General features: G+C 40.3%; 1 protein-coding gene across 1 annotated transcript in view; it reads left to right on the top strand.

The window, feature by feature from the left end:
• The window catches only part of LOC134744108 (serine/threonine-protein kinase ATR), a 34,669-nt gene extending 23,387 nt beyond the window's left edge, over positions 1-11,282 (top strand). Inside the window, exons 27-30 of the mRNA XM_063677801.1 lie at positions 242-306; positions 569-752; positions 4,375-4,561; positions 11,103-11,282. Coding sequence (XP_063533871.1) covers positions 242-306; positions 569-752; positions 4,375-4,561; positions 11,103-11,231 — 565 coding nt within the window. The 3' untranslated portion in view covers positions 11,232-11,282. The remainder of the gene's footprint in view (positions 1-241; positions 307-568; positions 753-4,374; positions 4,562-11,102) is intronic.
• Positions 11,283-26,437: the final 15,155 nt, after the last annotated feature.

Below are 26,437 nucleotides of genomic sequence, written 5' to 3'. Positions count from 1 at the left end.
TCTCCGTACGGGCTGGTAAGACAGTCTTTACATGATACGTTGGATTGTATCGAATGAAACAATGCGTCAAAAGTATGTCCTGTAAGTCTTCAGATGTAAAAAAAAGTTTGGCAGATACTTTTGAAAGCGGACTATAGATAAACATATATGGCTCATGTTACGTACTATAATATTTATACATAATATTATTAATAACAGTTGTATCAAACGCTTTTCATTGTATCATATTTTTATGTTTTAGGTATCAAGCACGATCGGCTTACATAAGGACGACTGCAGTTATGTCAATGGTTGGATATATATTGGGTAAATACAATAATAAAAATTGTTACTTTTGTTTATAGAATAATTAACCCTTAAATGCATGATTTTTTATTTTTGGAACCCATTTTATTTTATTTTATTTTTTATTTTCTGTTGAATCTGTGAGCTGTCCAAGTGTCCAATGCTTTGTATACATTTGGCAACAATATGCATTTAAGGGTTAAGAAACGTGTGATTGGCAGTTATAGTACGCTCGATATGGTACAGAGCTTTATCGAAAATATATATTGCGTTTGCTGCCCAGGACTCGGCGACAGACACGGCGAGAACATATCCTTCGACTCAACCAACGGCGACTCGGTCCACGTGGACTTCAACTGCCTGTTCAACAAGGGCGAGTCCTTTGAGTGGCCTGAACGTGTTCCCTTCAGGCTTACGCACAATATGGAGGCCGCCATGGGGCCGCTGAAGCATGAGGGCATGTTCAGGTGAGTTCACTCTTACTAGACCGGCGAGAACATATCCTTCGACTCAACCAGCGGCGACTCGGTCCACGTGGACTTCAACTGCCTGTTCAACAAGGGGGAGTCCTTTGAGTGGCCTGAACGTGTTCCCTTCAGGCTTACGCACAATATGGAGGCCGCTATGGGGCCGCTGAAAGCATGAGGGCATGTTCAGGTGAGTTCACTCTTACTAGACCGGCGAGAACATATCCTTCGACTCAACCAGCGGCGATACCGATCCACGTGGACTTCAACTGCCTGTTCAACAAGGGGGAGTCCTTTGAGTGGCCTGAACGTGTTCCCTTCAGGTGAGGTCGCTTTTATTAAATGCAATCTCTTGAAGGCGTAAGGTTAAAAAAAAAACACAAATTAAAATATTTTTATAATATAACTTTATTTGTTTCCTAGTACCACGTTTCAAATTCTCGTTTCAAACATATATTATTCTTGTTTACACACAACCCTTGCGCAATCCACGAACGAATACATGATTTATCCCTCCCATATTCAAAAACTTGGCGCTCCATATCCGATTCAATATACACAAGTTTCGAACACCCATTTGTTTAGTTATTCATCAATCACTTCGCTGTTTCCGTTCAGGAAAAGTTGCGAACACAGATCATTGCTTACTAATAGATAGATCATGTATGAACATTTGTGTATTGGGTGCGTGTAAAATATCACGCACTGAGCACTGAGCCGCACGTGCGTGCGTTTAATGTTACAACAGCTCGGAGAGGTTATTTTATAGTTAAAATGCTTGCTCACTCTAAAACACGTGACGCACTGATATTTTTATATTACTTTCAATATATTTTCACAACACCAACTGGTAAAGGCTCTCTTGATTGTTCAAAAACTGATGAGGAAGTTGCATTTTGTCCACATGTGGGGTAATATATCAAATGCAAATTTTGAGTTGTTTCCATGATAAATATCAATAATCGCCATTTTGAATTGATTTGCTTTGATATTTTAGTTAGTATTTTCCTTGTTTTGTTTCACTCGGTGGCAAAATTTGTTTAACCTCGTGGTTATGCTCGCTACGCTCGTGGTTCAATTTTGGAATCTTTCGCTTGCTCGGGTATCAATATTAGCCTTTGTAAAACAAATAACTATTATTTTACCCATACAAACTTCCAATTCTTTTATAATAAAGCTAACTATCTACTTTTATATATTGCTATTGTACACTAATAGCGTTATTCATAAACGCGTTACTGGCCTGAATTAGCTATGAATCGTTTGTCTTTATCTGCCGTTTTGACTTATGTATTTGTAAGAAAGGGATAAAACATACGTTAACTAAATCAGGCCCGTAAAGTTTTATGAATAAGGGGGTAAGACAATAACATGCGTGCACGAGCGGTGAGTGTCTGAGTGTGATATTGCGGGGTCTAATGTTAGGTAATCCATGGTTGCGAAGGGCTATGGGGCCATTCTGCCCTCACATATCCTTTCATTTGCACCCCCTAAGAAGTCAATTACGTGAGTGATATCAGTTTGGCTTACGACGCAAAATGTTAGGATGAGGACGTAAAAAATCCTTTTACAGTACATATGGTGCTACTTTCTCGCACTAGTGCGTAAAAGAGCACTTTTCGTGCATATGTCGAAAGTTTAAAGGGCCGTATGTACTGTAAAACGTTGTACGATACACGTGCGAATAGGTAATTCGCAACTCGTGTCGATTTAAAACACTCCCTGCGGTCGTGTTTAAATTTATCGCCACTCGTTTCGAATTTCCTCTTTTCCGCACTTGTATCGTAAATAACTATTTCATCACACTCGCTCAGTAAATGTGGAATCGCACGTAGGCTTAGCGGGAATTATAGAAAAAGCGTTTTCCCTACGGAGTTATGAAGTTTCTAGTATTAATTAACAGTTTTTTGTCTTTGTACTTCATTTTTGTATCGCAAGTGTGATTAACCCTTAAATGCATAATGATGTATATATGCATCGTATATTTGATGGTCCGTGGCTCAATATGCAGCTATCCAAAATCACATTTATTACTTTTATACAGCATGACACATCTATTTCAATTTATTAAAAAGTTATACAAAAAATCATGCATTTAAGGGTTAAAAACATTGTGTGTAACTCGGGGCGTAATAATTTAACTTACGCCCCATGTTGCACAATATACTATTAAGGGCTAATTTTTCAGGTGTGGAGTCCACTGTGGACACATCTGTTTTACGTTATTAAGGACGTGTAGGTATTACGTAATCCCTACATTAAGTACGTACTTAATATAATAAAATACCTATATACTATTACGAGTATATATTAACTCATATAAGCGTGCGATATTTATACTGAACTGTCATTATTCCCATTTAATAAAATTCGCTTTAGCATTCGAGGATCGGCCCATAGTCAGCGTGAAACCTTGAGATTAAGATTTAGCTGAGAATAAGTGAACTGTCTAAATCATGAAAAAATCTCGGTGTCATGGGTTTTTTATGCATTTATTTCAAAAATATGTATACAGAATGCTTCTAACTGTTCATGCAAAGCAGTCATGAATCTAGTATAACTGGATCGGTCATGAGGAGTGGGGGAAAATGACCGAACGGGATAGTCTTATGTATCTTTCAGTAGGAGTAGCAGAGAAAGCGCTGTTATTGTTTGTCCTTGTCATAGTTTCACTTTTCCACCGCTGCCAGTGGCAAACAAATAAGTACGTGACATGTCATGTTTGTTCGTTGCTTGTTTAATTATCGTTGTTTTGTATGAAATTGTGCTTTCTCTTATAAAATATAGTGATGGTTAGCGTTTTGAATGCTTGAACTTTAATAAAATACTGGTGAATTGTTCTGTAATCGGCTGTAATAGCCGCTCTGAGCAAAAATATGAGATCATAACCTTTCACACGTAAGTACGGTATTTTACACCTTCCTCTTAACGCAATATGTGAGAATAACATCGTAAAATTACGTTACACTCAAAGCAATGTAGAATCAAACGATTTCAATAAAAATATCACAATTATTTACGCAAATTAACAAAACATTATTTGTAAAATTATCCGCCCAAATTACGTAGGTAGGTAGGCGTCTGAGGTCAGCCATTTTTAAACTTCTTCTTAATTTAGCTGCATAACAATCATGTTAGGGATACCAGATGAAAATATCATAATTTTATGGGTAATTTTGACCTCGAAGTTTTTTCGTACTTCTAATTTCAAAAAATAAATAAACAAATGTTGTGAAGATTAAATGTGGTGTACATTAATTGGTGTGATTGCGATTTGTGATTTCTTTAAATTAAAACCCATAATACATTTTATTTTACGTTTTATTTACTAAACATGTTTAATTTTGTACCACCTGCGCGAATTATAGGAGGTATTTCATTGTTCATACGCCTAAAAAGAACGGCCCATTGACATTTTATTCAACAATTTTAATACCGTCAAACTTTGCCTCCAGGGTAATCGCCCCAACGTGATATCAAATATTGAGGTAATTTTTACCAATATGGTATCCCCACGTTTATGACGTCATCTATGTCTATCCCTTACGGGCGCACGCGTATAGCTGGTCTATGTAATGCTAGGTCTATGAAAGCAGTTAACCGACGTTTATATTTGTTATAGGAAAAGCTGCGAAGCAGTAATGCGAGCGCTTCGAGCCCAGACCGCCGCCCTAATGTCCGTGATTGGTCCATTCGTATACGATCCGCTGGTGTCATGGGGCCGCGTGCGACCCATGGATTGCGGGGAGCGGACGAACGAGCAGGCCTTACAGCATCTTATACATATAAGACAGCGGTTGAACGGACTGGTGAGTATTTACTGACATATAGTACAGGTGACCCTGATGACAGTGATTGGTCCATTCGTGTACGATCCGCTGGTATCATGGGGCCGCGTGCGACCCATGGACTGCGGGAAGCGGACGAACGAGCAGGCCTTACAGCATCATATACATATAAGACAGCGGTTGAACGGACTGGTGAGTATTTACTGACATAGTACAGGTGACCCTGAAGACAGTGATTGGTCCATTCGTATACGATCCGCTGGTGTCATGGGGTCGCGCGCGACCAATGGACTGCGGGGAGCGGACTAATGAGCAGGTCTTACAGCATCTTATACATATAAGACAGCGGTTGAACGGACTGGTGAGTATTTACTGGCATAGTACAGGTGACCATGAAGACAGTGATTGGTCCATTCGTATACGATCCGCTGGTGTCATGGGGTCGCGCGCGACCAATGGACTGCGGGGAGCGGACTAATGAGCAGGCCTTACAGCATCTTATACATATAAGACAGCGTTTGAACGGACTGGTGAGTATTTACTGCCATAGTACAGGTGACCCTGAAGACAGTGATTGTTCCATTCGTATACGATCCGCTGGTGTCATGGGGTCGCGCGCGACCAATGGACTGCGGGGAGCGGACTAATGAGCAGGCCTTACAGCATCTTATACATATAAGACAGCGTTTGAACGGACTGGCGAGTATTTACTGACATAGTACAGGTGACCCTGAAGACAGTGATTGGTCCATTCGTATACGATCCGCTGGTGGTGTCATGGGGTCGCGCGCGACCAATGGACTGCGGGGAGCGGACTAATGAGCAGGCCTTACAGCATCTTATACATATAAGACAGCGTTTGAACGGACTGGTGAGTATTTACTGACATAGTACAGGTGACCCCGAAGACAGTGATTGGTCCATTCGTATACGATCCGCTGGTGGTGTCATGGGGTCGCGCGCGACCAATGGACTGCGGGGAGCGGACTAATGAGCAGGCCTTACAGCATCTTATACATATAAGACAGCGTTTGAACGGACTGGTGAGTATTTACTGACATAGTACAGGTGACCCTGAAGACAGTGATTGGTCCATTCGTATACGATCCGCTGGTGGTGTCATGGGGTCGCGCGCGACCAATGGACTGCGGGGAGCGGACTAATGAGCAGGCCTTACAGCATCTTATATTCAGATTCAGATTCAGATATTTATTAATAAAATTTAGTATTTTACACGTCATTTTCAGTATAATAAATAGTTATATTAAATTATCACTAATTAATTTACATTTTTAGTACACATTTTACAAATATAGGTACTTAACTTACGTATCTATTTTTATGTGGTTGGGTTGGCTGCCCTACTGACAAAGTCGTCGATGGTATAGCACGCCAGTTCAGTTAAGAGTGCCCTGAGTTTTTTTTCGAATGTTGTATCGCTTGCATCAATTATTTCGGCAGGAAGCGAGTTGTACAATTTTGCCCCAACAACAGCGAGTGACTTTCTAGATTTAGCTAGTTTACGTTGTGGGACAACTAAAAGGGGTCTCCGTCGGGTGCTTCTTTCCCTGGTAGTAGAGGAGGCATAGTTGTGTAGATTTGCTCTTATATACTTGCACGCAGTGAGGACATAGACACTTGGAAGCGTAAGTATTTTCAATTCTTTAAATAATTCTTTTGCAGGATGGTCGTGACACTTTCCTGTTATGATCCTTACTGCGCGCTTCTGCATTTTAAAGGGTCTGTCACGATCAGCTGCCAGGCCCCACAGGTCTACACTTTGCGTTAGTATTGAATGGAAATATCCATAGTACGCCTTAAGTAAGTTAACGCGCGATAGGGTAGGCGCGAGTCTGGATAAGGCATAGCACGCTGATGCTAGCCTGTCACACATAGACTCAATGTGAGGGGACCACGTGAGGCCGGCGTCCATCGTGCAGCCCAAGTACTGAACTTGATCCATCTATGGTACTAGTACGTTATCTATTAAAATGTTAAGTTTTTTATCGTTTTTTCTAAGCTGAAAATGTATTATGTTTATTTTGTCAATATTTAGCATCATTCCGTTTGCCTCGAACCAACAATGTATTTGATGCATTGCGTTTTTTACCTTAAACTATAATTGTTCAAAGCTGTCGGCATCCACCAGCACACACGTATCGTCGGCAAAGGTAACAAGCTCAAGGCCAGGACACGCGGAGGAGATATCATTTACTAATATTAAGAATAAGTTATTTCCTGTTACGGAACCTTGAGGAACGGCACACTTCCCAATGGGCTCTAAATCCGATTTCGAATCAAAAACGAATGTACGTTGTTTTCTGTTGGTAAGAAAGGATCGAATCGTTTTGAGGAACTGTCCTTCAATTCCGTAACGTGACAACTTTTCGAGTAGTAGGGCATGTTCGACCATTTGACCACGTGAGGCATTGGCAGTTAGCCTAGATATAGCGAAGGCGTTCGATCGGGTCTGGCATCGGGGTCTCCTGTCGAAGTTACCATCTTATGGATTGCCGGAGGGACTATGCAAATGGATCGCTAGCTTTTTGTCTGGCAGACGCATACGAGCCGTAGTAGACGGAAGCTGCTCCAATAGCATGGACATTAACGCTGGCGTTCCGCAAGGCTCTGTGCTATCCCCAACGCTGTTTTTGCTGCACATCAATGACATGTTGTCTATCGACGACATTCATTGCTATGCAGACGACAGTACTGGGGATGCCTATTACGCAGGCCGTGCCAACATCCCTCGTTCCGTGGTGCTAGAGAGTCGTGAAAAGCTTGTGTCGGATATTGAGGGCACTCTATCCAGAGTTTCGGTGTGGGGCCGGGACAATTTAGTGCGATTCAACCCCACCAAGACACAAGTTTGCGCGTTTACCGCTAAGAAAACCCCATTTACTGTGGTCCCACAGTTCGAAGGCACAGCCCTTACCATGTCAGGGAGTATTGGGATCCTCGGTGTCGACATCTCCAGTGACGTCCAATTCCGTAGCCACCTGGAAGGGAAGGCTGATCTGGCATCCAAAAAACTCGGTGTGCTCAATAAAGCACGGCGATACTTTACTCCGGGGCAAAGACTGCTGCTATATAAATCGCAAGTCAGACCCCATATGGAGTACTGCTGTCACCTTTGGGCAGGAGCACCTGGATGCCAGCTTGGACCCTTCGACTCAGTCCAAAGGCGCGCTGTACGAATCGTCGACGATCCCAAACTCACAAGCGGTATCGAACCTTTAAGTCTAAGGAGAGACTTCGCCTCCTTGTGTGTGTTCTACCGCTTGTACAATGGGCTGTGCTCTGAAGAATTGTTTGACATGATGCCAACGGCCGCTTTCTATCACCGCACCGCTCGCCATCGGCAGGGTGTTCATCCTCACACCCTAGCACCTAAATGGTCGCGTACTGTGCGGTTTAAGAGGAATTTCCTCCCGCGTACGCTTCGGCTGTGGAATGAGCTCCCTGCCGAGGTTTTCCCGAGGGGCTACAGTATGGGGTTCTTCAAAAAAGGAGTGTACAGGTTTTTAAAGGGTCGGCAACGCGCGTGTAATATCTCTGGTGTTGCAGGCGTTCATAGGCTACGGTAACTGCTTACCATCAGGCGGGCCGTATGCTTGATTGCCACCGACGTGGTATAAAAAAAAAAAAAATAATTTCGAAGGCGCGCGACAGATCACAGAATATCGCGGCAATCTGTCGCCCGCCCTCGAGGTGCGTCACCACTCGCGCGACGTCGTCCCGCGTCGCGTCCGCCGTCGAGAGGCGCTGCTGGTATGCATACTGTTGCTTACTCAATAGGTTATTAGTAGAAAAATACTCCATTAGTTTTGAGCTAATGAGGGACTCGAATACCTTAGAGATAATGGGTATTAGTGATATTGGACGATAGCATTTTTCTAAATCCGTATCTCCTTTACCCTTGTAGACGGGCTGTACCTTTATTTGTTTTAGCGAGTCGGGATATACTCCGTTTGCGACACATTCGTTAAATAGGAGAAGAAGCAGCGATATAACAATAGGTGGTAAAAGGTCAAGCATACGCGTCGACATATCGTTAATATCTTTAGAGTCCTTCCGCTTTATTTTTTTCAAGGCTTTTATAATATCTGCAAGGGTGAATGGTTCGAACTGGAAAGTAGGCATTGATAAGGGTAGGTACTTAGATAAATAGTCAAGCGCAGATTGCACGCACGGTTGATTGTTATTAGTATTAGCGTTAATGTAATACCGGTTTAGTCGGGATGCAGCGGACACGGCGCACTGATCAGCTGATTTCAAAACAAACAGGTTGATAGCACTGTTTTTCTTGTTGTTATTTTTACATGTTTCTGATGCTATTACACGCCATACGTTACGGCACATATTTTCGTCGGATTTTGATATTTGACTGTTAATGTAATCCCTTCTTACACTTTTTAAGGTAGTCCAGTACAATACTTCAGTGTTTTGTAACTGGGAGTATAACTCGGTGTCGCTAGGGCTATGTTTTATTTTGTACTTAAGTTTTCGTATTAGGTAGCGTAATTGTCTAATAGCATCGTCAACCCAACCACTTACATGTGATTTTACTAATTGTTTTCTGAGAGGAATTACATCAAAACATTACATTTAGTACTCGGTCAATTTTTTCACCGGGGCAAATATATTTTTGTTGTATACTATTCCAATCATATAGATTAAGGTTAGCAATAAAGTTATCGGTATTGATTCTGGAAAAAGTTCGTTTGAGTGTGTGTTGATTTAATGAGTTGTAAGATTGAGTTTTAATGTTGATATTTGTACATAAATGGTCAGATAGATTGAGCTCAATACAAGATACATTTTTATATTCGTTTTTGACATGTTAGTGAACACATGATCTATGCAAGTGCTTGAAGACTGAGTTATACATATAAGACAGCGGTTGAACGGACTGGTGAGTATTTACTAACATACTTAGTACATGTGACCCTGATAATAGTGATTGGGCTGTTTGTGTACGACGAGCTGGTATTGCGGAGTCGCACGCTACCCATGAAATACGGGGAGCGGATTAATGAGCAATTGAGAAGGTCTTGCCTTGTAGCATCTTGTACATTAGGCAAAGCTGACTGGTGAATATTTACTGGTAGATTGTGCAAACTCTCCTAACTCCCTGTGGACCGCTTCGTGTATTTACGATAGTGTCCAACTGAAGATTCGGTTTCGGCATAAAAATCACGTTTCAGCCGAAGGTTCGATTTCGATCAAAAAACTCAAACTTTTCGGCCGCGTAGAAACTGTATTTTTGGTAGTGTCCGACCGAAGTTTCGATCTTACTCTCCTAACAATAAAGTTGTTCTAATCATTTTAAATACCTCGCTCGCTTAGCTACTACAATTAAAAAAGTCACAATCAAATCATTGAGGTTTTAGTGTGTTTTGGTATTATTAATTGTCAAATTAGGCACGTGGAGATTGATTTGTAAGGACATCTAGTAAAGCTAAAGGCAAAAGTTTAATGACCCGGAATATTAAACTTAGTTTCAAGTTGACTCACCGAGTCGCTTGTAGCTCGATTGATCCGTTGATTTATTCCCTATGTACGTTATTTGCAGTGTTACCAGCCCGTATCCCCAGTTTCGGACGATGTGTAATCTAAAAAAGGACGGTTTTTATCACAATGGGACGAAAACAAAGTTGGAACATTTTTATCATAATTTGTGTACCTGCGATCAATGCAAATGGTCAAAACTATCAATGTTAGTGCGTTGTTAGTACATCAGGCTTCTTCAAAACAGGCAAATTATCGATGTATAGACAAATACACAGGCACATGCTACTTAGGTACTCGATATATACCGTCGATGGACGGTATTCCGGTAAAGATTTTCAAAATCTTTTATACTGGACGCTCGATGCCCAAAAGGGACGGTAGTTCGGAACGGACGACAAAAGGACGGTGTGGCATTAAAAAGAACGGAAAATCGTCCTATTTGGGACGACCTGGCAACACTGGTTATTTGTTTGACGTCAGCGAAGGAACTGTGTAAATAAAACCAATATAAAAACGTACAACATCCGGCCCCGACAACGGAACTGTAGTTCATTAAGCTCGATCTCTGCGATGTTTTCCTTGTGTTTTTGATCTTTGCATCGATGGCGACAATGTTTTATATTATTAGACCATAAAGAAGCAGGCATAAATTGGGTCAGACAATAGAAAATAAACAAAAGCCCATTTATACAGTGTTTTTGAAGGTCTGCCCATCATACTACACGAACTGAATATGACGTGACGGTCATCCTATAATACTTACCTTCTACTATGGGACCCACTAGAAACCTAAATAGACTTAGCTTGGTCCATAGACTTGGTCTATAGACATCTGATCTGACATCTGCAGGCAAATTATGGATAGCTTTATCCACGTGATAAAATAAGTGTCACTTTTTAACGCCACGCGATTGAAAGAGACGGACTTGTCTTTATCACGCTGTCATGTAGACTAATGCGACCATAATAACCCTACCCTTTTAATATCTATCAATAAGGGATCAGAGAGAGAACGACGTCTATGAATAAAATTATTGGTTATTTTCAGGTAAAAACGAAGAATATGCAGTTGTCCCTGTCACTCTCTCCCGAAGGACAAGTGGAGCATCTCATAGTCGAGGCGACTAGTGTTGTGAATCTGTGCCAAATGTACATAGGGTGGGGACCCTTCTTGTGATCGGTCTAATAACTAATTTTATTAAAGTGCCTTAATATGTGATAATAAATATATTAGTTATATTAATACTGTCTTGTTGTTTTATTTAGCTGCAATTTTCAATTCTTTCGAAGAAAGACTTAAGAATCTTAATAACCTGTTACATCTTTATACATAATAATAATATGTTTTTTTTTTTTCATACAATGACGGGACACCCTATTATTCAGAGGTGTTTGATTTCTGATGTATATTTTGTTTATTCTTGTAGCAATAATAGCATTGTATGCATTTCATAGTGCCTTAGTGTCTCACTGAATACTGTGTAATCTGTTGTTTGAATAAAAATAACTATCACGAAGGGGTTTTCTGCTCTATACCTATTTGAATATGCATATCATTACACAGAAGCGAAGCTGAACCACAGAGCTCATTTCCTTCATGTCACATCAACTATCGGAGTTATTCTCGTTTTTCTGTTCAGACTTGACAGATATCATCCAGTACGGACGGATATATGATGGTCGTTTTTGCCTTCGTGACAGCACGATAAAACGGCGTTCGTCACTTTCTATCTCGCGGAGTTTAAAAGTGACAGTTATTTTATCACGTGGATAGCTTTATCCACGTGATAAAATAACTGTCACAGGCGTATTATGGATCGCTTGATCCATAATACGCCTGCAGGATCCCCTCGGGCTTGACGTAAGTACCTATATTAAACTCTAAATAAATACGTAAGGTCGTATCAAAAATATGCCAAGTGAAGTTTTATTCGTTCAGTGTTCTCTAGTTAATCATCATAAATCTGTTGACCCGATCTTTTTACCGCGAATCGTTTACCCGCCAGGCATTAACATACAACATGATTTGAGCCTGTCTTACGTCTCACTATCAGGGGACGGGTGATATATTCCAATCCGCTCATTGTAAATTCTCTCCGCGTCCGACACGGCCTTCCCCTGGGTTTGTCCTCGATGCTTTGCGGATCAGTTATTCGACCTTTAATATCATAATACTAGTTCATAAAATAAAGTATAGTTGGTCAAGCAAATCTTGTCAGTAGAAAAAGGCGCGAAATTCAAATTTTCTATGGGACGGTAACCCGTTGCTTTGCGCCTACATTTTTTAAATTTGCCGCCTTTTTCTACTGACAAGATTTGCTTGACCAACTAAAAATATATCCAGAGGATGAACTTTTGAATGCCATTTTAATTTTTATTGATTACGTTAATATTTCTTGAAACTAAGTGAGGCGAATGGAACAAATGATGAGTGAATGGAATCTGAACGCGCAAAATAATACCTTTGCGCTAAGAGCGTTTCACATTGTCCGATCGTATGTTGGATGGCCTTTGGAAAAACAACTCTTTTTTATTTATGCATTAACACTTTCTTTTGAACAACAAACAATACCTAAATAAATGTATGAAGAATATAAAAACGGCACTTTGTTAATTTTGTTTTCTTTGTAGTCGTATATAGGTATCCTTCATCGGATATCGGATCGGACAATGTGAAAACGCTCTTTATTGTGTGTGTGTGGCCTATCCACGGTTCAATACCTATTTTTGGGAATTCATTTAGGTAGTGGTACGGTCCACAGACTTTAATTGTTGACCCATCTAAGGTTCAAGCTAATTTGGTTGTCAATACTAACACCATGAAATGTCCAATGTAAAGTAAACCCTAATGGCTCAATAATTAAAGCCCGTGACTGTACCCATATAAAAGTAAACAACTAACATTACCACTTTTAACTAAAATTGCCTCTTATACGCGTATATTTATGTTCCACGCTTACATTCGAATTTTAATCCCCAACATCCTAATAAGATCAGTTTAATGAGACATGAGTAGGTTCTCATAAGGGGACTAACTCCCAGGATAATTCTATGGCTCTACCAGGCAATCATACGACCAATAATAAGCTACGGCGCGATAGTATGGTGGCCACGCACCAAACTATCCACAGTGGAAGCTAGACTACAACGACTCCAGAGGCTGGCCTGTATGGCGGCCACGGGCTGCATGAGAACAACACCAACTGCGGCCCTGGAAGCCCTACTGGGCCTGCCGCCGCTGCACCTCTTTATACAACAGGAAGCGCTAGCTGCGGCGGTACGTCTCAAAAAATCTAATCTCTGGAGACCGCCTAGGGTGCCACACACCGAGATCCTCTACGAGGCCATAGGTAAGGAACCGCTAATTGAGGCGGTGACTGACAGGATACCCAGGCAATTCGTCTTCGACAAAAAGTACAAAATACAATTACACGAAGAACCCCATGAAGGACTCAACCCAAGGGAGCTGAGAATCTTCACGGATGGATCAAAGACAAGGTCAGGCACTGGCGCTGGGGCATTCTCAGAGGACCTAAACATACACATCTCGACACCACTTGGTGCACATAACACAGTCTTCCAGGCAGAATGTATGGGCATCATAATGGCAGCACACGCAATCGTCTCAAGGAAAGTACTGGACTACCCCATCCGCATACTCTCCGATAGTCGGTCGGTATTACAAGCCCTGCAAAGTTATACTTTGACCTCAGGGCTAATCTACGAATGCCACAAAGCGCTATCAGAGGTATGTACCACCAATAGCGTAACTCTGCAGTGGATTAAAGGACACAGCAACTCGCGAGGTAACGATGCAGCCGACATATTAGCAAGAGGAGGCTCGGAACTGAAGGTGGCAGGACCGGAGCCAATCCTACCTCTGCCATATGCCTGGCTCCGGAACATGCTGCGACACAACACCAAGGTAAAACACCAACAGTATTGGACTAACCTAGGTACCTGCAGACAGGCGAAGGAAGCCCTCCCGACGATCAACCCAGGTCTGTCACGGAGGCTGCGACTGCTGAAGAGGCCACAACTCCGGCTACTAACTGGAGCCATAACTGGCCACGCCTCACTAAACAAACACTTACTAACCATGCGTGTTACAGATAGCCCCCTTTGCAGGGCATGCATGGAGGCAGAAGAGACAGCCGCCCACGTCATCCTCGAATGTCCAGGGGTGGCAGAATACCGGGCACAATACCTCGGTTCGCCGGGGTCTCTCCCAGAAGTCGTCGGCAACATCAAGGGTCTGCTAGGCTTCCTGGAGGAGTTGGGTTGGCAGGAGTAGTGCCGGCAACCCATCACGCAAAATAGGCGCATCGTAAGACGTCGAGTTGCGGAAACCTAGCCCGCGAACACCTATAACCTATAGGTTCTCATAAAAGCCGTTAACACACTACCGCACTGCACCAAGGTCACGTCAAAGTCAAGGGAGAAAAAAATCTCTTTCTCGCTCTCACTTATGTATGCGGCGCACCAATGTCGCGGTGCGGTGCGGTAGTGTGTTACGGCTTTAAGAGCGGTAATCATTAAAGCGACGTCAACGAACTAATCTTAACCAAAAACCAATCAGATTGTTTACCAATCACCTATGTTTACTTACGCAGGTATAACGTAGAGCACCCACCCTATTGACATCTTATAAACACGCATAGGTACCTATTGATTTAGTCGCTTAAAGGTGACTGTCCATTTTCAACCGCAGCTGCGTTACTGCTCCGACACTACTGCAGCGGCCTGAACGCGTCGGTGTTATTGTCAATTTCCATAGTAAAATGAATGACGATATCGACTGCACGTAATATGGTGATTTTAACGTTTTCCCAACCGCAGCTGCACTACTGCTCCGACACGTCGGTGTTATTGTCAATTTCTATAGTAAAATAAATGACAAGGCCGACTGCACGTAGCATGGCCATTTTTGCGTATTTAGTGTATTATTGCAACTGCGGCTGCAGACCGCACGTCAAATCTGTCACCTGCACTGAAATGTCTTTGGGTCACAGATATGAGTAGTTCTAAGCAAAGAGGATATAACCACTACGTTCTAAGGAGTTATTACACCCACGGATAAACAACCCCGATGGTACCGTCGCCATATATCGCAGATATATCGGGGCGGCCAAGGAGCTCACAAATATCTGAACACGCCTTTATTGTCAAGGCGCTAGAGTGCATGTTCAGATATATTTAGCACCTCGGTCGCTCCGACATATCTGATGGCGACTGTAGTACTACTGTAAACTTTTTTGCTAATCTATATTGAGCCATACGAGTATCACAAAGCCATTTAGGAAACTAGAATGATAGGTCCGAAAAAGAGAGTGTCAAATTCGGAAGTTAACTATAGTCTGGCAAACCCTTCGAGCAACACCGGCTTCCGACACGTCGGAAGGGAGGAGCCCAAGCGATATCTTACCGTACAAATCGTTCTGCCATTTTTTGCGGGGGAAAACGTGCACACAGTCGCACTTCTCACTCACTACTTGCAAAATCCAATCTCTAATTAGGATTGTTCATTTTTTTTTTAATGTTCTATTTCGAAAACCATTTCGAGATATTAGGTTTTTAAACAGTTTCCGACATTTGCTGCGATATAATAATCGAGGATTGAAGATATTTCAACAAATATACTGATGACCTTAGTTTGACCTTCTCGCGAGGCTGAATATAATAATGTCATCGTATAGTAAAAGTTATCGAACCATAGTAAATAAATCCGTCACTCACGTAATTGTCAAAGATGTCATTGTCATCAATTGTCATAATAAAAAAATTCAGTTAAACCGCTAGTTTCTTACGATTTGATTTATAATTTTTAATACCTAAACAGTAGATTTTGATTGCTTAATATATCAAAAACCTTGTTTCCACTTGTGGGAATGATTTACAAAAATTATAGTCCGCGAAGACCTACGTAAAAGACGGTGTTGTCGTGAAGTAAATGTGGAATGGAATACTTCAAGTGTTACACACAATATTGCTGTGAGGATCACGTCGATGTAAGTATAAAATTAATATTATTTTACTACGAATATTTAAAAGTCGATTTTGGTGGTCGGGTCACTATTACCTATTTATTTTCTGTGATGATGTGGCCAGAATATCTAAAGACAAACCGTTTAACACAGCTTGTCCGCTACTAGCTCCGTTTTACTGATTTGAAGTTAAATTCAACAAACAGACATACATATATGTAACTTATAACCATCTTGCAAGCAATAAATCATATACATACAAAAATACATAGTTATATTCAAAATACAACATGAAACTGAAAAGATAATTTCTAATTTCCAGGTACCTACAAGTTGCAGTTCAAGGCTCAAGCTGCTGATATCACGATCATGGCGGACAAAACTAAAGTTAATAAAGAGTTGTGAAAAATAAAACATGTCTTATTTTTTACTTTTTTATTAATTTACGAAAAACCTGTTTCCCAAAAAAGTGTATACATTATATGTTCAACATGTTCTGCACGTAAGGTTGACATTGAGGGCTTTGTTTAGTAGCATTCAGTTGAAGTTGATTTAGGTTCTACTCTTGTTGATCCAGAAAATAATTGTATAGTTTATTATTAAATCTATGCTCACGCCCAGGCACTATTCTTGCTATAACTTTACATTCTCCGCCTTCTCTAGAAATTTGTACATTATATACATCCAATAAAACTAAGGTATATAACTTAAGGCAGATTTATTTATTTATTTTTATTACAAGGGGCAAAGATGTTATTTAATACCTCATGGTAACATATTGATATCCAAACATACTAAACGATACAAAATTGAACCACGAGAGAAGCGAATGGTTTAAAATTTAGAATATTGACAGTTGCGGAGGTCTCAAGGCATGAGGGTTAAACAAACTGTGTTACAGTGCAACACGTAATTCTTCACACCAACACGAGGAAACCATTTATTATTCAAATTAATTTATTAAAAGTTCTTTCTATCGGCCAAGGTGAGGGAAATATCTTTCTTCATAAAGGATTTCTTGTCTCGCCCGTCAAGTTTTATATGGATGGTGCGGTCATATCATAGAGTGCCGTCGCCCATTCACACCTGCAACTGGACAATATGAAGTGTAAATTACAAATTATTTTATTCATCATACTTCACTGTTTGGTACCTAAAGAAAGTAAAATTGGCTTAATATGGATACTTAGAAAGATAAATCTGTAATATTTTGCTAACACCGAACGACTGCCTGCCCACCATTGGATAATTTTATTCTTACGTGTCGCATCGTCATCTCCAGAACCCACGAATCACTTTGCAGAAATCAATAAAAGGCCTGCTAAAAGAGCCTACCTGGCATGGTTTTGAGGGGACGTTTATTACAGACTTCTAAATCCAGCCGCACGTTTCTGACGGCCGAGTACCTATACGTGATGCAGGTGGATCAAGTGCGCACTCCCCCCGTATATATCACGAACTCCATGAGTCCCGTTTCCGTCGGATTGCTGTGTGCGGTGGTTACGCATTTAGGCAAGAGGATGGGGAAGAAAATTTCACATTGTGAACTTACCTTAATGTTAAGAATAATTTTTCCTCTGCATTAATTTTATTTGAGTAATTTGATTGTATTTCGTCAATTATTAAGTCTCATTCAATGTTGAATTGCTTTTCATTTAATCGGCAATATTATCTGAATAAAGGATCACCATTAAATATCAGATTTTTTATTAATATTGCGTAGCTGCCTTCGTCGGACTCTGACTATTGTAGAAAGGCAAACTGGTCTTCTTTTTCATGTAGCATGTAGCATTATCGTCACTCGCTTCTTCACGTAAAAAATACAAAAGTAAATTAGTATTTTATTTGTACGGCTGACATTATATGACTTGACATTGACAAGCCATCAACGAACGCTGTCGCGACTGCACGCCGCAACAGCCGCAGTCGTGCTGCTACAGTAGTGCGGCACCGCGTAACGTCGCAACTGCAGTGCAGCGGTAGTTACAAATGGACAGTCACCTTAAGGGTAGCTCAAGGTAGTCAAGGCACCCTATCTGTTAATTACACGCAGGTTATTACTCGCTAGCTCAGTAATCCGTCTAATATCGCACGAGAGTGTATCTCCACTCAGCACTTGACTAGAATTGCGAACGGAATACAATACTACTACGTACCGGGATAAGTTATTGTTTATGAGATCCGTTAGTGGCTGCTTAGAAAATAACTATGAGCGGTATTTAGATTTTTTATACTCCAAGTTTCAGTAAACTACTTACTTTTACTCAAAATCTAGTTGTGATGGAACTATGGATAGATAAATTACCCAGAATTTTGAAGTACTTGAAATTACCCGAATATACCTTATACATACCTTCTACATATTTCTCTAAAGTAAGTAATCTATCTAAAGTAAAAGTAGGTAAGTATGTATGTTATTAAAATAATATTCCAAATAGTTTCATACGTATAACGCTTATTAGCCACTTATTGTTTCCGAATTCGCTGCGGCATTACTTTTTAGTGAAAACATAAATCAAAGATTCCCCGCAATGCAATATCGGAGTGCATAGTATTTTGCGAAAGAGCTCAACAAGATAATAAAAGAGCTCGGGTCCTCTTTTATGTGTGCGTTCCTGACCAAAGCTAGTACCTATATCGGAGTCCTCGCGTGCCGTCGGTGGCGCGGTTGACAGGCAATATCCGGATGATCCATTGTTCACCTCATTGCGGATTCTGGCCGGCTATGTGCTTTCATTCGGCCCTTGCCTTTCCGAGATAAGGTAAATGTAAATAGCAGGAAACGCTTCACGCTCGTTAAGAGAGGATAAGATGCTTTAAAGGATCGACGCGGTTACCGACACTGTCAGCTCGTAAGCTTCTTAGGTTTGAAGGGACAACTGTTCCAAGTTCCAATTGATCGGGAATATTGGGATATCGTTTTATATGCGAATGAATTCGTCGTTTAAAGGATATGCAGTTTATATGATGATATATTTCTATCATACTGTAACAATAATCGACTACTCCTCGATCTCCTCGGTACGGAGTAAAACTGAAACATGTCGAGCGTTTTTCGACTTAAAAATATGTGAGTGACCCGTCTTAATGTAATTAACACATTCATTGCCACCCAGCCACACAAGACATCCGCGCCAGGCGACAAAAATTTCGTCATATAAAGTAGCTAGTACAACGATCCCGACTATCGGGTCGTCCGGCCTGGGATCGAAACCATAAAATACCCGATGGTCGGGTTTTCGGCATTGAATGTGTTAATAATCGAATATAAGTACTTACCACCAATGTAAGCGACCTGAGTCAGATATCATAATGGAGATTATACAATCAATACATTTAGAATCGAGTTTTCATTGCTTATCTTAAAAAAAACGTACTTGGATAGTAAAAAGCCCTTTTTTTACGCAGGGGTAAATGCATTTACGCATCTCACCTCCGGGCTGGGGAAGCCCATTGGGGGGTGGTATGTGGGAATCGCTCCTCCCGTAACTTCCTCTGCTAGCCAGAGCAAGAGGAGGAGAATACCCACTAACATCCCCTGCGGCTTTTCCGTCTATGCCGTTGAGGGGGGTGCAATGGGGTCGCAAGCATGTCGACCACGGCACCCCCCCGATAGTAAAATGCCCTAGGGCATAAACGATCACTTTCAGCCCGCTTCATAGATAAACAATGAGCCACTTTTAGACCATGAGCAATGAAAAAAACGTGTCTTCGAGGCGTGTTAACATATTTTTGGACCAACGGTCATAATTGTTGTAATGATGTTTTTGTACTCGTTGACTGTAATGGTTGAATTAAGATTTCGTATACCAAACTATAATTGCGTACTTTTAATGTATCCCAACTCAACTATAATATTAATTTCGATACGCTGTAGTCAACTATAAAAAATTTTGACCAGTCACGTGCTGCCGCGCTTCCATAGAAAAGACTAAACGGGCAACAGTAGTCGCGCGTTGAAGTCTTTTGTATTACATTTTTGTGCAGTCGCCATAAGACATATCGGAACGGCCACGGTGCTCACAAATATCTGAACACGCCTCTATTGTCAAGGCGCTACAGTGCATGTTCAGATATTTTTGAGCACCTCGGCCGCTCCGATATAACTGATGGCGACTGTATTACCAATTTTCATTAGATATGTAATTATTTAGGTTTTATAGTAAAAAAAGTATTATTTTAGATGACTCGTAGAAAAAGTATTATATACAATCAAGCTTTTTAATCTCGTACTTCACTTAGGCAACTCAGCAAGCTTTGGTGCCTAATCACGATTGTATAAAATACTATTGTGAAATCAACTGTACAAGTTCTGTTAGTCGAGGCACTGCCAATGAAATCAGAATCCACTTGGTATTGCAGTGTTATCGCGCGCTTATTTGAAATTGGCACCGGAGATACTGGTAGGTGAGATACCTTTGGCAAACGAGTCGCTTTCTAAAATTTTATGCTGCAATAAATCGCTTTTCGGTGTTGTTTATTCCTTATAATACCTACGTTTTCGTTGTAATCGTATCGTTATCGTATCGTATCGTATCGATTTTTATTTACACATTATTTTTTACTAAAACAAAACTCAATCGCTTAATTAAGTGTTAAAATTATCTCCGACGTTATGACGACGAGGGATTATACGCGATTAAGTCCCGATTTAGTACATAATAAAGAATACATTTTTTGTTTTTGTTTTTACTTGTATTTGCTTCTAAAACAAGGGACAGTCTAAACGAATATGCTAACGGCCAATCACGAAACATTTGATTGAAAATTTGGAGTATTTTTTATATTTCATTGATACTTGTAAAATTCCTACCGCTGTTTTCGATGTGTTTATTGAAAAATACTGCAAGTGATTTTACATAATGACCAAATTTCAACTGTGTTTTTTTTCTCCAATCATATAGTTTTGAGAATGATGCCCCAACTATTAAATGTCAATTGAGCAAGTGCTTTACAGAGAAATTGTGCGCATGTCTAGGTATGATACTCTAGAATGCAGAATATACGTATTTTTTCATGATTTTTTCCAATAAATGGAGGCTCTTGTGCCAAGTGTCGCGACTGATCTAATATAACAAAAATCCTTACTGCTTTTTCCATATTTATGTTTAAATGAATCATGAATAAGACTGTACTGCCGTGTCAGACGTATCTCTGCTATCTTTGGATAGCAGAGATACGCCTAACCAGTGCAAAATGAAACTAGACACTATCCTTTATATAATACTTAAACAAAATTTCAAAAAATGTCTTTAGTTACTGAGATATTTCATGTTTTAAGATAGACGTTTTCGAATTTTTGGACATTGAGTTATGCGTATCTCTTCTAACTCAAGTTAGAATAATTATGCGTAACTCTTCGCAGTTTTTTTACGGCAAACTGGATATCTACTATCTCGAGTTATCATAGTTTCGCGTAACCACACGCAGGTAGTACGGCGATAGGCGGCTCGCGGTGAGGCGGGGGGTGGGGCGCGGAGGGAAAGGCTCGTCGCTCCTTGCCACGTGTATTTGTTTATTTGTGTCGTTTTCAAACAAAAGGTACCACATTGTCGCTTATCATAAGGACATTCTGGCAGGTTTTTCGTATAAAGATACAAGCAATTTTCGTCCTTATGGTAAGCGACAATGTGGTACCTTTTGATTGAAAACGTCACATTTACATTTCATTACGTACGTAATATTGACCCGGTTAAGTTAGCGTTCCGGTGTTTTTTTATGTTGTTTGTTCAAAATATGATAAATTAGTCTTTGAAATGAGTTTTTTACGAAGTAAAGCCTTGTTACGAATGTATAGTGATAGAAATGTGGTAGAAAACAAAGGTTGTGTGACTAATTATCTTAGCTAATTTCACTTTGTAATCATTGCTGAAAACCCTGTGAAAAACTAATCTATTTCGTTTTTTTTAAATCTTAAGATAACCTACATAGGTACTGAACTGTTTATCGTCGTCCGCTGTCTGTCATGAACTAGTCGTCAACTGGTCTTGTGATTGTCATGTCTAATTTTGAATTTAAATGTCGGTCGTTCCAAATGTTCCAATATTCCAAATATGTATGTCAGTCAGCCAGTCAGTCAGTCGGTCTATGTCAGGTCGCCACGGAGGTTAGAAGCCCCGACAGGTACCTACTTACAAAAATCTTAACGTAAATAAAAAATGACAAACACAAAATTAATTGAAATAACTGACAATATAATATAAGTAATGCACGAGTACTATCTTGTTACATACTTCTGTAGTAGTTTCTTTCTTCTGTAGAAGATAACTAATAAATGCATAAAAAGTAAGTAAAGTTATGAACATAATTTATAAAACATATTTTTACTCTTCTTTTCATTTTTATTACTAAAAGCAAGAAAAAGTTTCAAACAGTGTCAGTAGAGGCAAAATATTAGTTTAAACATATATTTGGATCGCTGGAGTGTCTTATTTTGAAATACATAGAAACGTATAGTTAATGATTCTGATTCTGAATAAATTTTTTGGAGTAACTGACCTTAATATTTTTACTATATATCTTCTAATACCCACAATAAATTTACACCAAACCTGAACCAAAACCTGAGTTCCACTAGGTACAGCCGGGGTTCATCATCAGCTCTATCTTGGGTACTGCTCTCCCAAGTGCTCATCAAGGCGTGTCGGATGACCAAAACAGCGTTTGCCTACGTTGCACCAAACCTGAGTTCCACTAGGTACTACCAGGGTTCAGTATCAGCTTTATCTTGGGTACTGCTCTCCCAAGTGCTCATTAAGACGTGTTGGATGACCAAAACAGCGTGTGCCTATGTTACACCAAACCTGAGTTCCACTAGGTACAGCCGGGGTTCAGCATCAGCTCTATCTTGGGTACTGCTCTCCCAAATGCTCATCAAGGCGTGTCGGATGACCAAAACAGCGTTTGCCTACGTTGCACCAAACCTAAGTTCCACTATTAGGTACAGCTCTCCCAAGTGCTCATCAAGGCGTGTCGGATGACCAAAAACGGCGTTTGCCTATGTTACACCAAACCTGAGTTCCAATAGGTACAGCCGGGGTTCAGCATCAGCTCTATCTTGGGTACTGCTCTCCCAAGTGCTCATCAAGGCGTGTCGGATGACCAAAACAGCGTTTGCCTACGTTGCACCAAACCTGAGTTCCACTAGGTACAGCCAGGGTTCAGCATCAGCTCTATCTTAGGTACTGCTCTCCCAGTTGCTCATTAAGACGTGTTAGATGACCAAAACAGCGTGTGCCTATGTTACACCAAACCTAAGTTCCACTAGGTACAGCCGGGGTTCAGCATCAGCTCTATCTTGGGTTCTGCTTTCCCAAGTGCTTATCAAGGCGTGTCGGATGACCAAAACAGCGTTTGTCTACGTTGCACCAAACCTGAGTTCCACTAGTTACAGCCAGGGTTCAGCATCAGCTTTATCTTGGGTACTGCTCCCCCATCTACTCATTAAGACGTGTTAGATGACCAAAACAGCGTGTGCCTATGTTGCACCAAACCTGAGTTCCACTAGGTACAGCCAGGGTTCAGCATCAGCTCAGATCTATGTATACTAAAACCTTCTCCAAAATGTTACAAACATTTTTCTGAATACCGCATCAAACTCGGTTCAGCCAAACGCGAGATAATCTCGGACAAACATACGGGTCAAACTGAGAACCTTTTTTTTAAGGCGGTTAAAAGTTTTGGAGTAACTGACCTTCTGCCGTTAATTCCGCCTTTTACACTTACTGGGATTAAATATTAAATAAAGTACATACAAACAAACACACACACACACACACACACACACACACACACATACATACATACATACATACATGCAATACATACAAACGCTATTAAACATAAGGCTCTTTCCACCATACGATTGATCTACTTTATAACCAATGATGTAAGGACTGATGGAAATCGGGCTCCTTGTATGTAATGTGAGTTAGCACAATATAAAATGGATTATCTTGTGTAGTCTGGTTACGCGTTTTACTAGGAGCACTAATACAACGAACTCTTACAACTTAAGATAAAAGAACTACGCGTGACCACCTCAATATTCCCCATGCCCTGGTTACACGTTTTACTAGAAGTTGATACAATGTAGTCTTCTAACTTTAGATAAACGAAAACCGCAATAAGCCGGCGAGCCGTGGCCACGCGAAATAGTATGAGCTCTCATACAACGAACTCGTCTAACTTTAAGTTAACATAGTTACGCGCAACCACCAAATGTATGAAACAGTGGTTACGCCAAACTATGTTTATGCGTTTATTTCAAAAACTATGTACTTTTACAAAAAAAAAGTAAAGAAATATTATTCTTCACGTCTATTGAAACACAAAACACATATTAAAAATGACTTAACTCAATAAACTCACGAAATATATGAGTTTATTAGTTTTCACGCTCACCAAAAACTTTAAAGTCGATTTACTCAAAACTATGTTTTTTGAGATAGCAGAGATACGTCTGACACGGCAGTGTAACCACGCTGTCTACACGGCTATGAATACCATTTCGCCTATGTGTAGTTATCTCTGATTCCGTTCAAAGGAGTACCAGATTGAAAGGTTTAAGCTAAGCGCTATTCCGCACGCGAGTGCAGGAGCCGAAGAAAACTTTACGTCCCCAACAGCATTTATACGTCATTATGACGTTAGCGACGTCACTATGACGCCATAATTACGTCATTATGACGTCGCTGACGTCACTTTGCTACCTGGGGTACATCGTTTGGGATACCAACTCCTTGCCGTTGCAGCATTTGACACGTTTCCCAACGCACAACACACTGTAAATTTCCTTGATAAGTAGTCGCGTTAGAGTTCGTCGAGAGTGGAATGTTCATCGTCGTCACTTATTTTATTAAAGACATTGACAGTGACATCACCCTTCATTTTATTAAGATTGACAGTCACATCGTTCGTTGCCCTATGCTTCCGTGCTCGAACATTAGAAAGCGAAATACCTAAATGCTTGTTAAAAAACTTAAATGTCTACTTCTAGACCAATTATGACTGATTTTATGAAATAAATTGTTTGATTTTGGATGTATTTTTAGGAAACGTAAATTTTGACATTAATATTTTTTAATTTATCTCGATTTTTTTGTGATTAGCTTATGTAAAAATGTATGACCCGTAAAATATATTTTACAAATAAAGAAACTAAACTAGTAGCACTGCAGCGTTACTGGCACTGCTGGAGTTACAATCAGAATGTATCCGTAACATGGACGTTGTACCAGACGAAACTGAATGGGTTGATGATTATCTTGTACAGTTAATGAAAATGTTGTGTATAGTACCCATACATGCAACGTCGTGCATACATTTAATGATCTAAGCAAAAGCGTAATTGGTTCCTAGTCAAAAGTACCGCCACCGGATTTCTCCCGGGAAGAATCCACGGCAGGCCAGACTTGAACCGTACAAATGCTGTTTCGTTTAGCCCCGCTATTAACATTATGTGGCCCACGAAACAACGTGACTGGGTTATTTGGAATAGGGTTTGTAACAGCTTCAAGGTATTTGCGGTTAAGGTTAATAAAAAGACGCTATTGTTTGTGAATATGGATGTAACCTATGGTTTTTTTTATGTACACGCAAACAATATTGTCAAAGTGTTATAGTACCTACCAAATGATTGTATCTTTATTAATTTTGAAACATACATTTGGTACAACAGTTGGTCTTAAATGTATGATATAGTATCACTATAATGCTTCTTGTTCTTTGCCTGTCCCTCTTCCCAGTTTATCTGGGGTCGGGCCTCCTTGTATGTCTGCGCCAGAGTGCTCTGTTCTGGCTTGTCTGCGTACTCAGGTTCTCTTTCCGGATCTCTTTCTGCATGTCTGACCACCAGGTGTTGGGTGGTCTTCCGCTTCCTCGGGATTGGTTGGGTATATTTAGGGCCTTTTTAACAGAATGGTCATCATCACGTCTAAGGATATGGCCATACCAGCGCAATCGCTATATGCTATCACTATAATGCTTCACCACAAATAACTACAGAGGACATGTAGTGTGCAATTATAACTAATTCTTAATTGATAATAAAATATATCTACACGACAAGTTAAAAGGTAATGAAATTTCCTGAGTCTGACAAAAAATCTTGAATAGAGTACCACTTATGCTTTAGTTGAAAGGAAATCATACAATATTTTTTTAAATTTCTTTGAATTATTAATTTTTAAAATCTCTTGGTAGCCTATTATAAATCACAAAAGAGCACTCAATTCCTAAATATTTCCACTTTTATCCCTTTAATGTTTTTAACATGATAAGAAACTATTTAACCATTTTTTCTTACCTGTAATATAAGGAAGGATACCTAATATGGAATATTACAGAAGCTTGCGTGGACTGCAAAAAACATCACTAAAAATTAATTTCTGGAAGTAAA

Source organism: Cydia strobilella, chromosome 9 (genome assembly GCF_947568885.1).
Source record: "Cydia strobilella chromosome 9, ilCydStro3.1, whole genome shotgun sequence".
In the NCBI taxonomy this organism is placed as follows: Eukaryota; Metazoa; Arthropoda; class Insecta; order Lepidoptera; family Tortricidae; genus Cydia; species Cydia strobilella.
The sequence above is the reverse complement of the archived record's forward strand: the minus strand, read 5'-3'. Positions and strand labels throughout refer to the sequence as shown.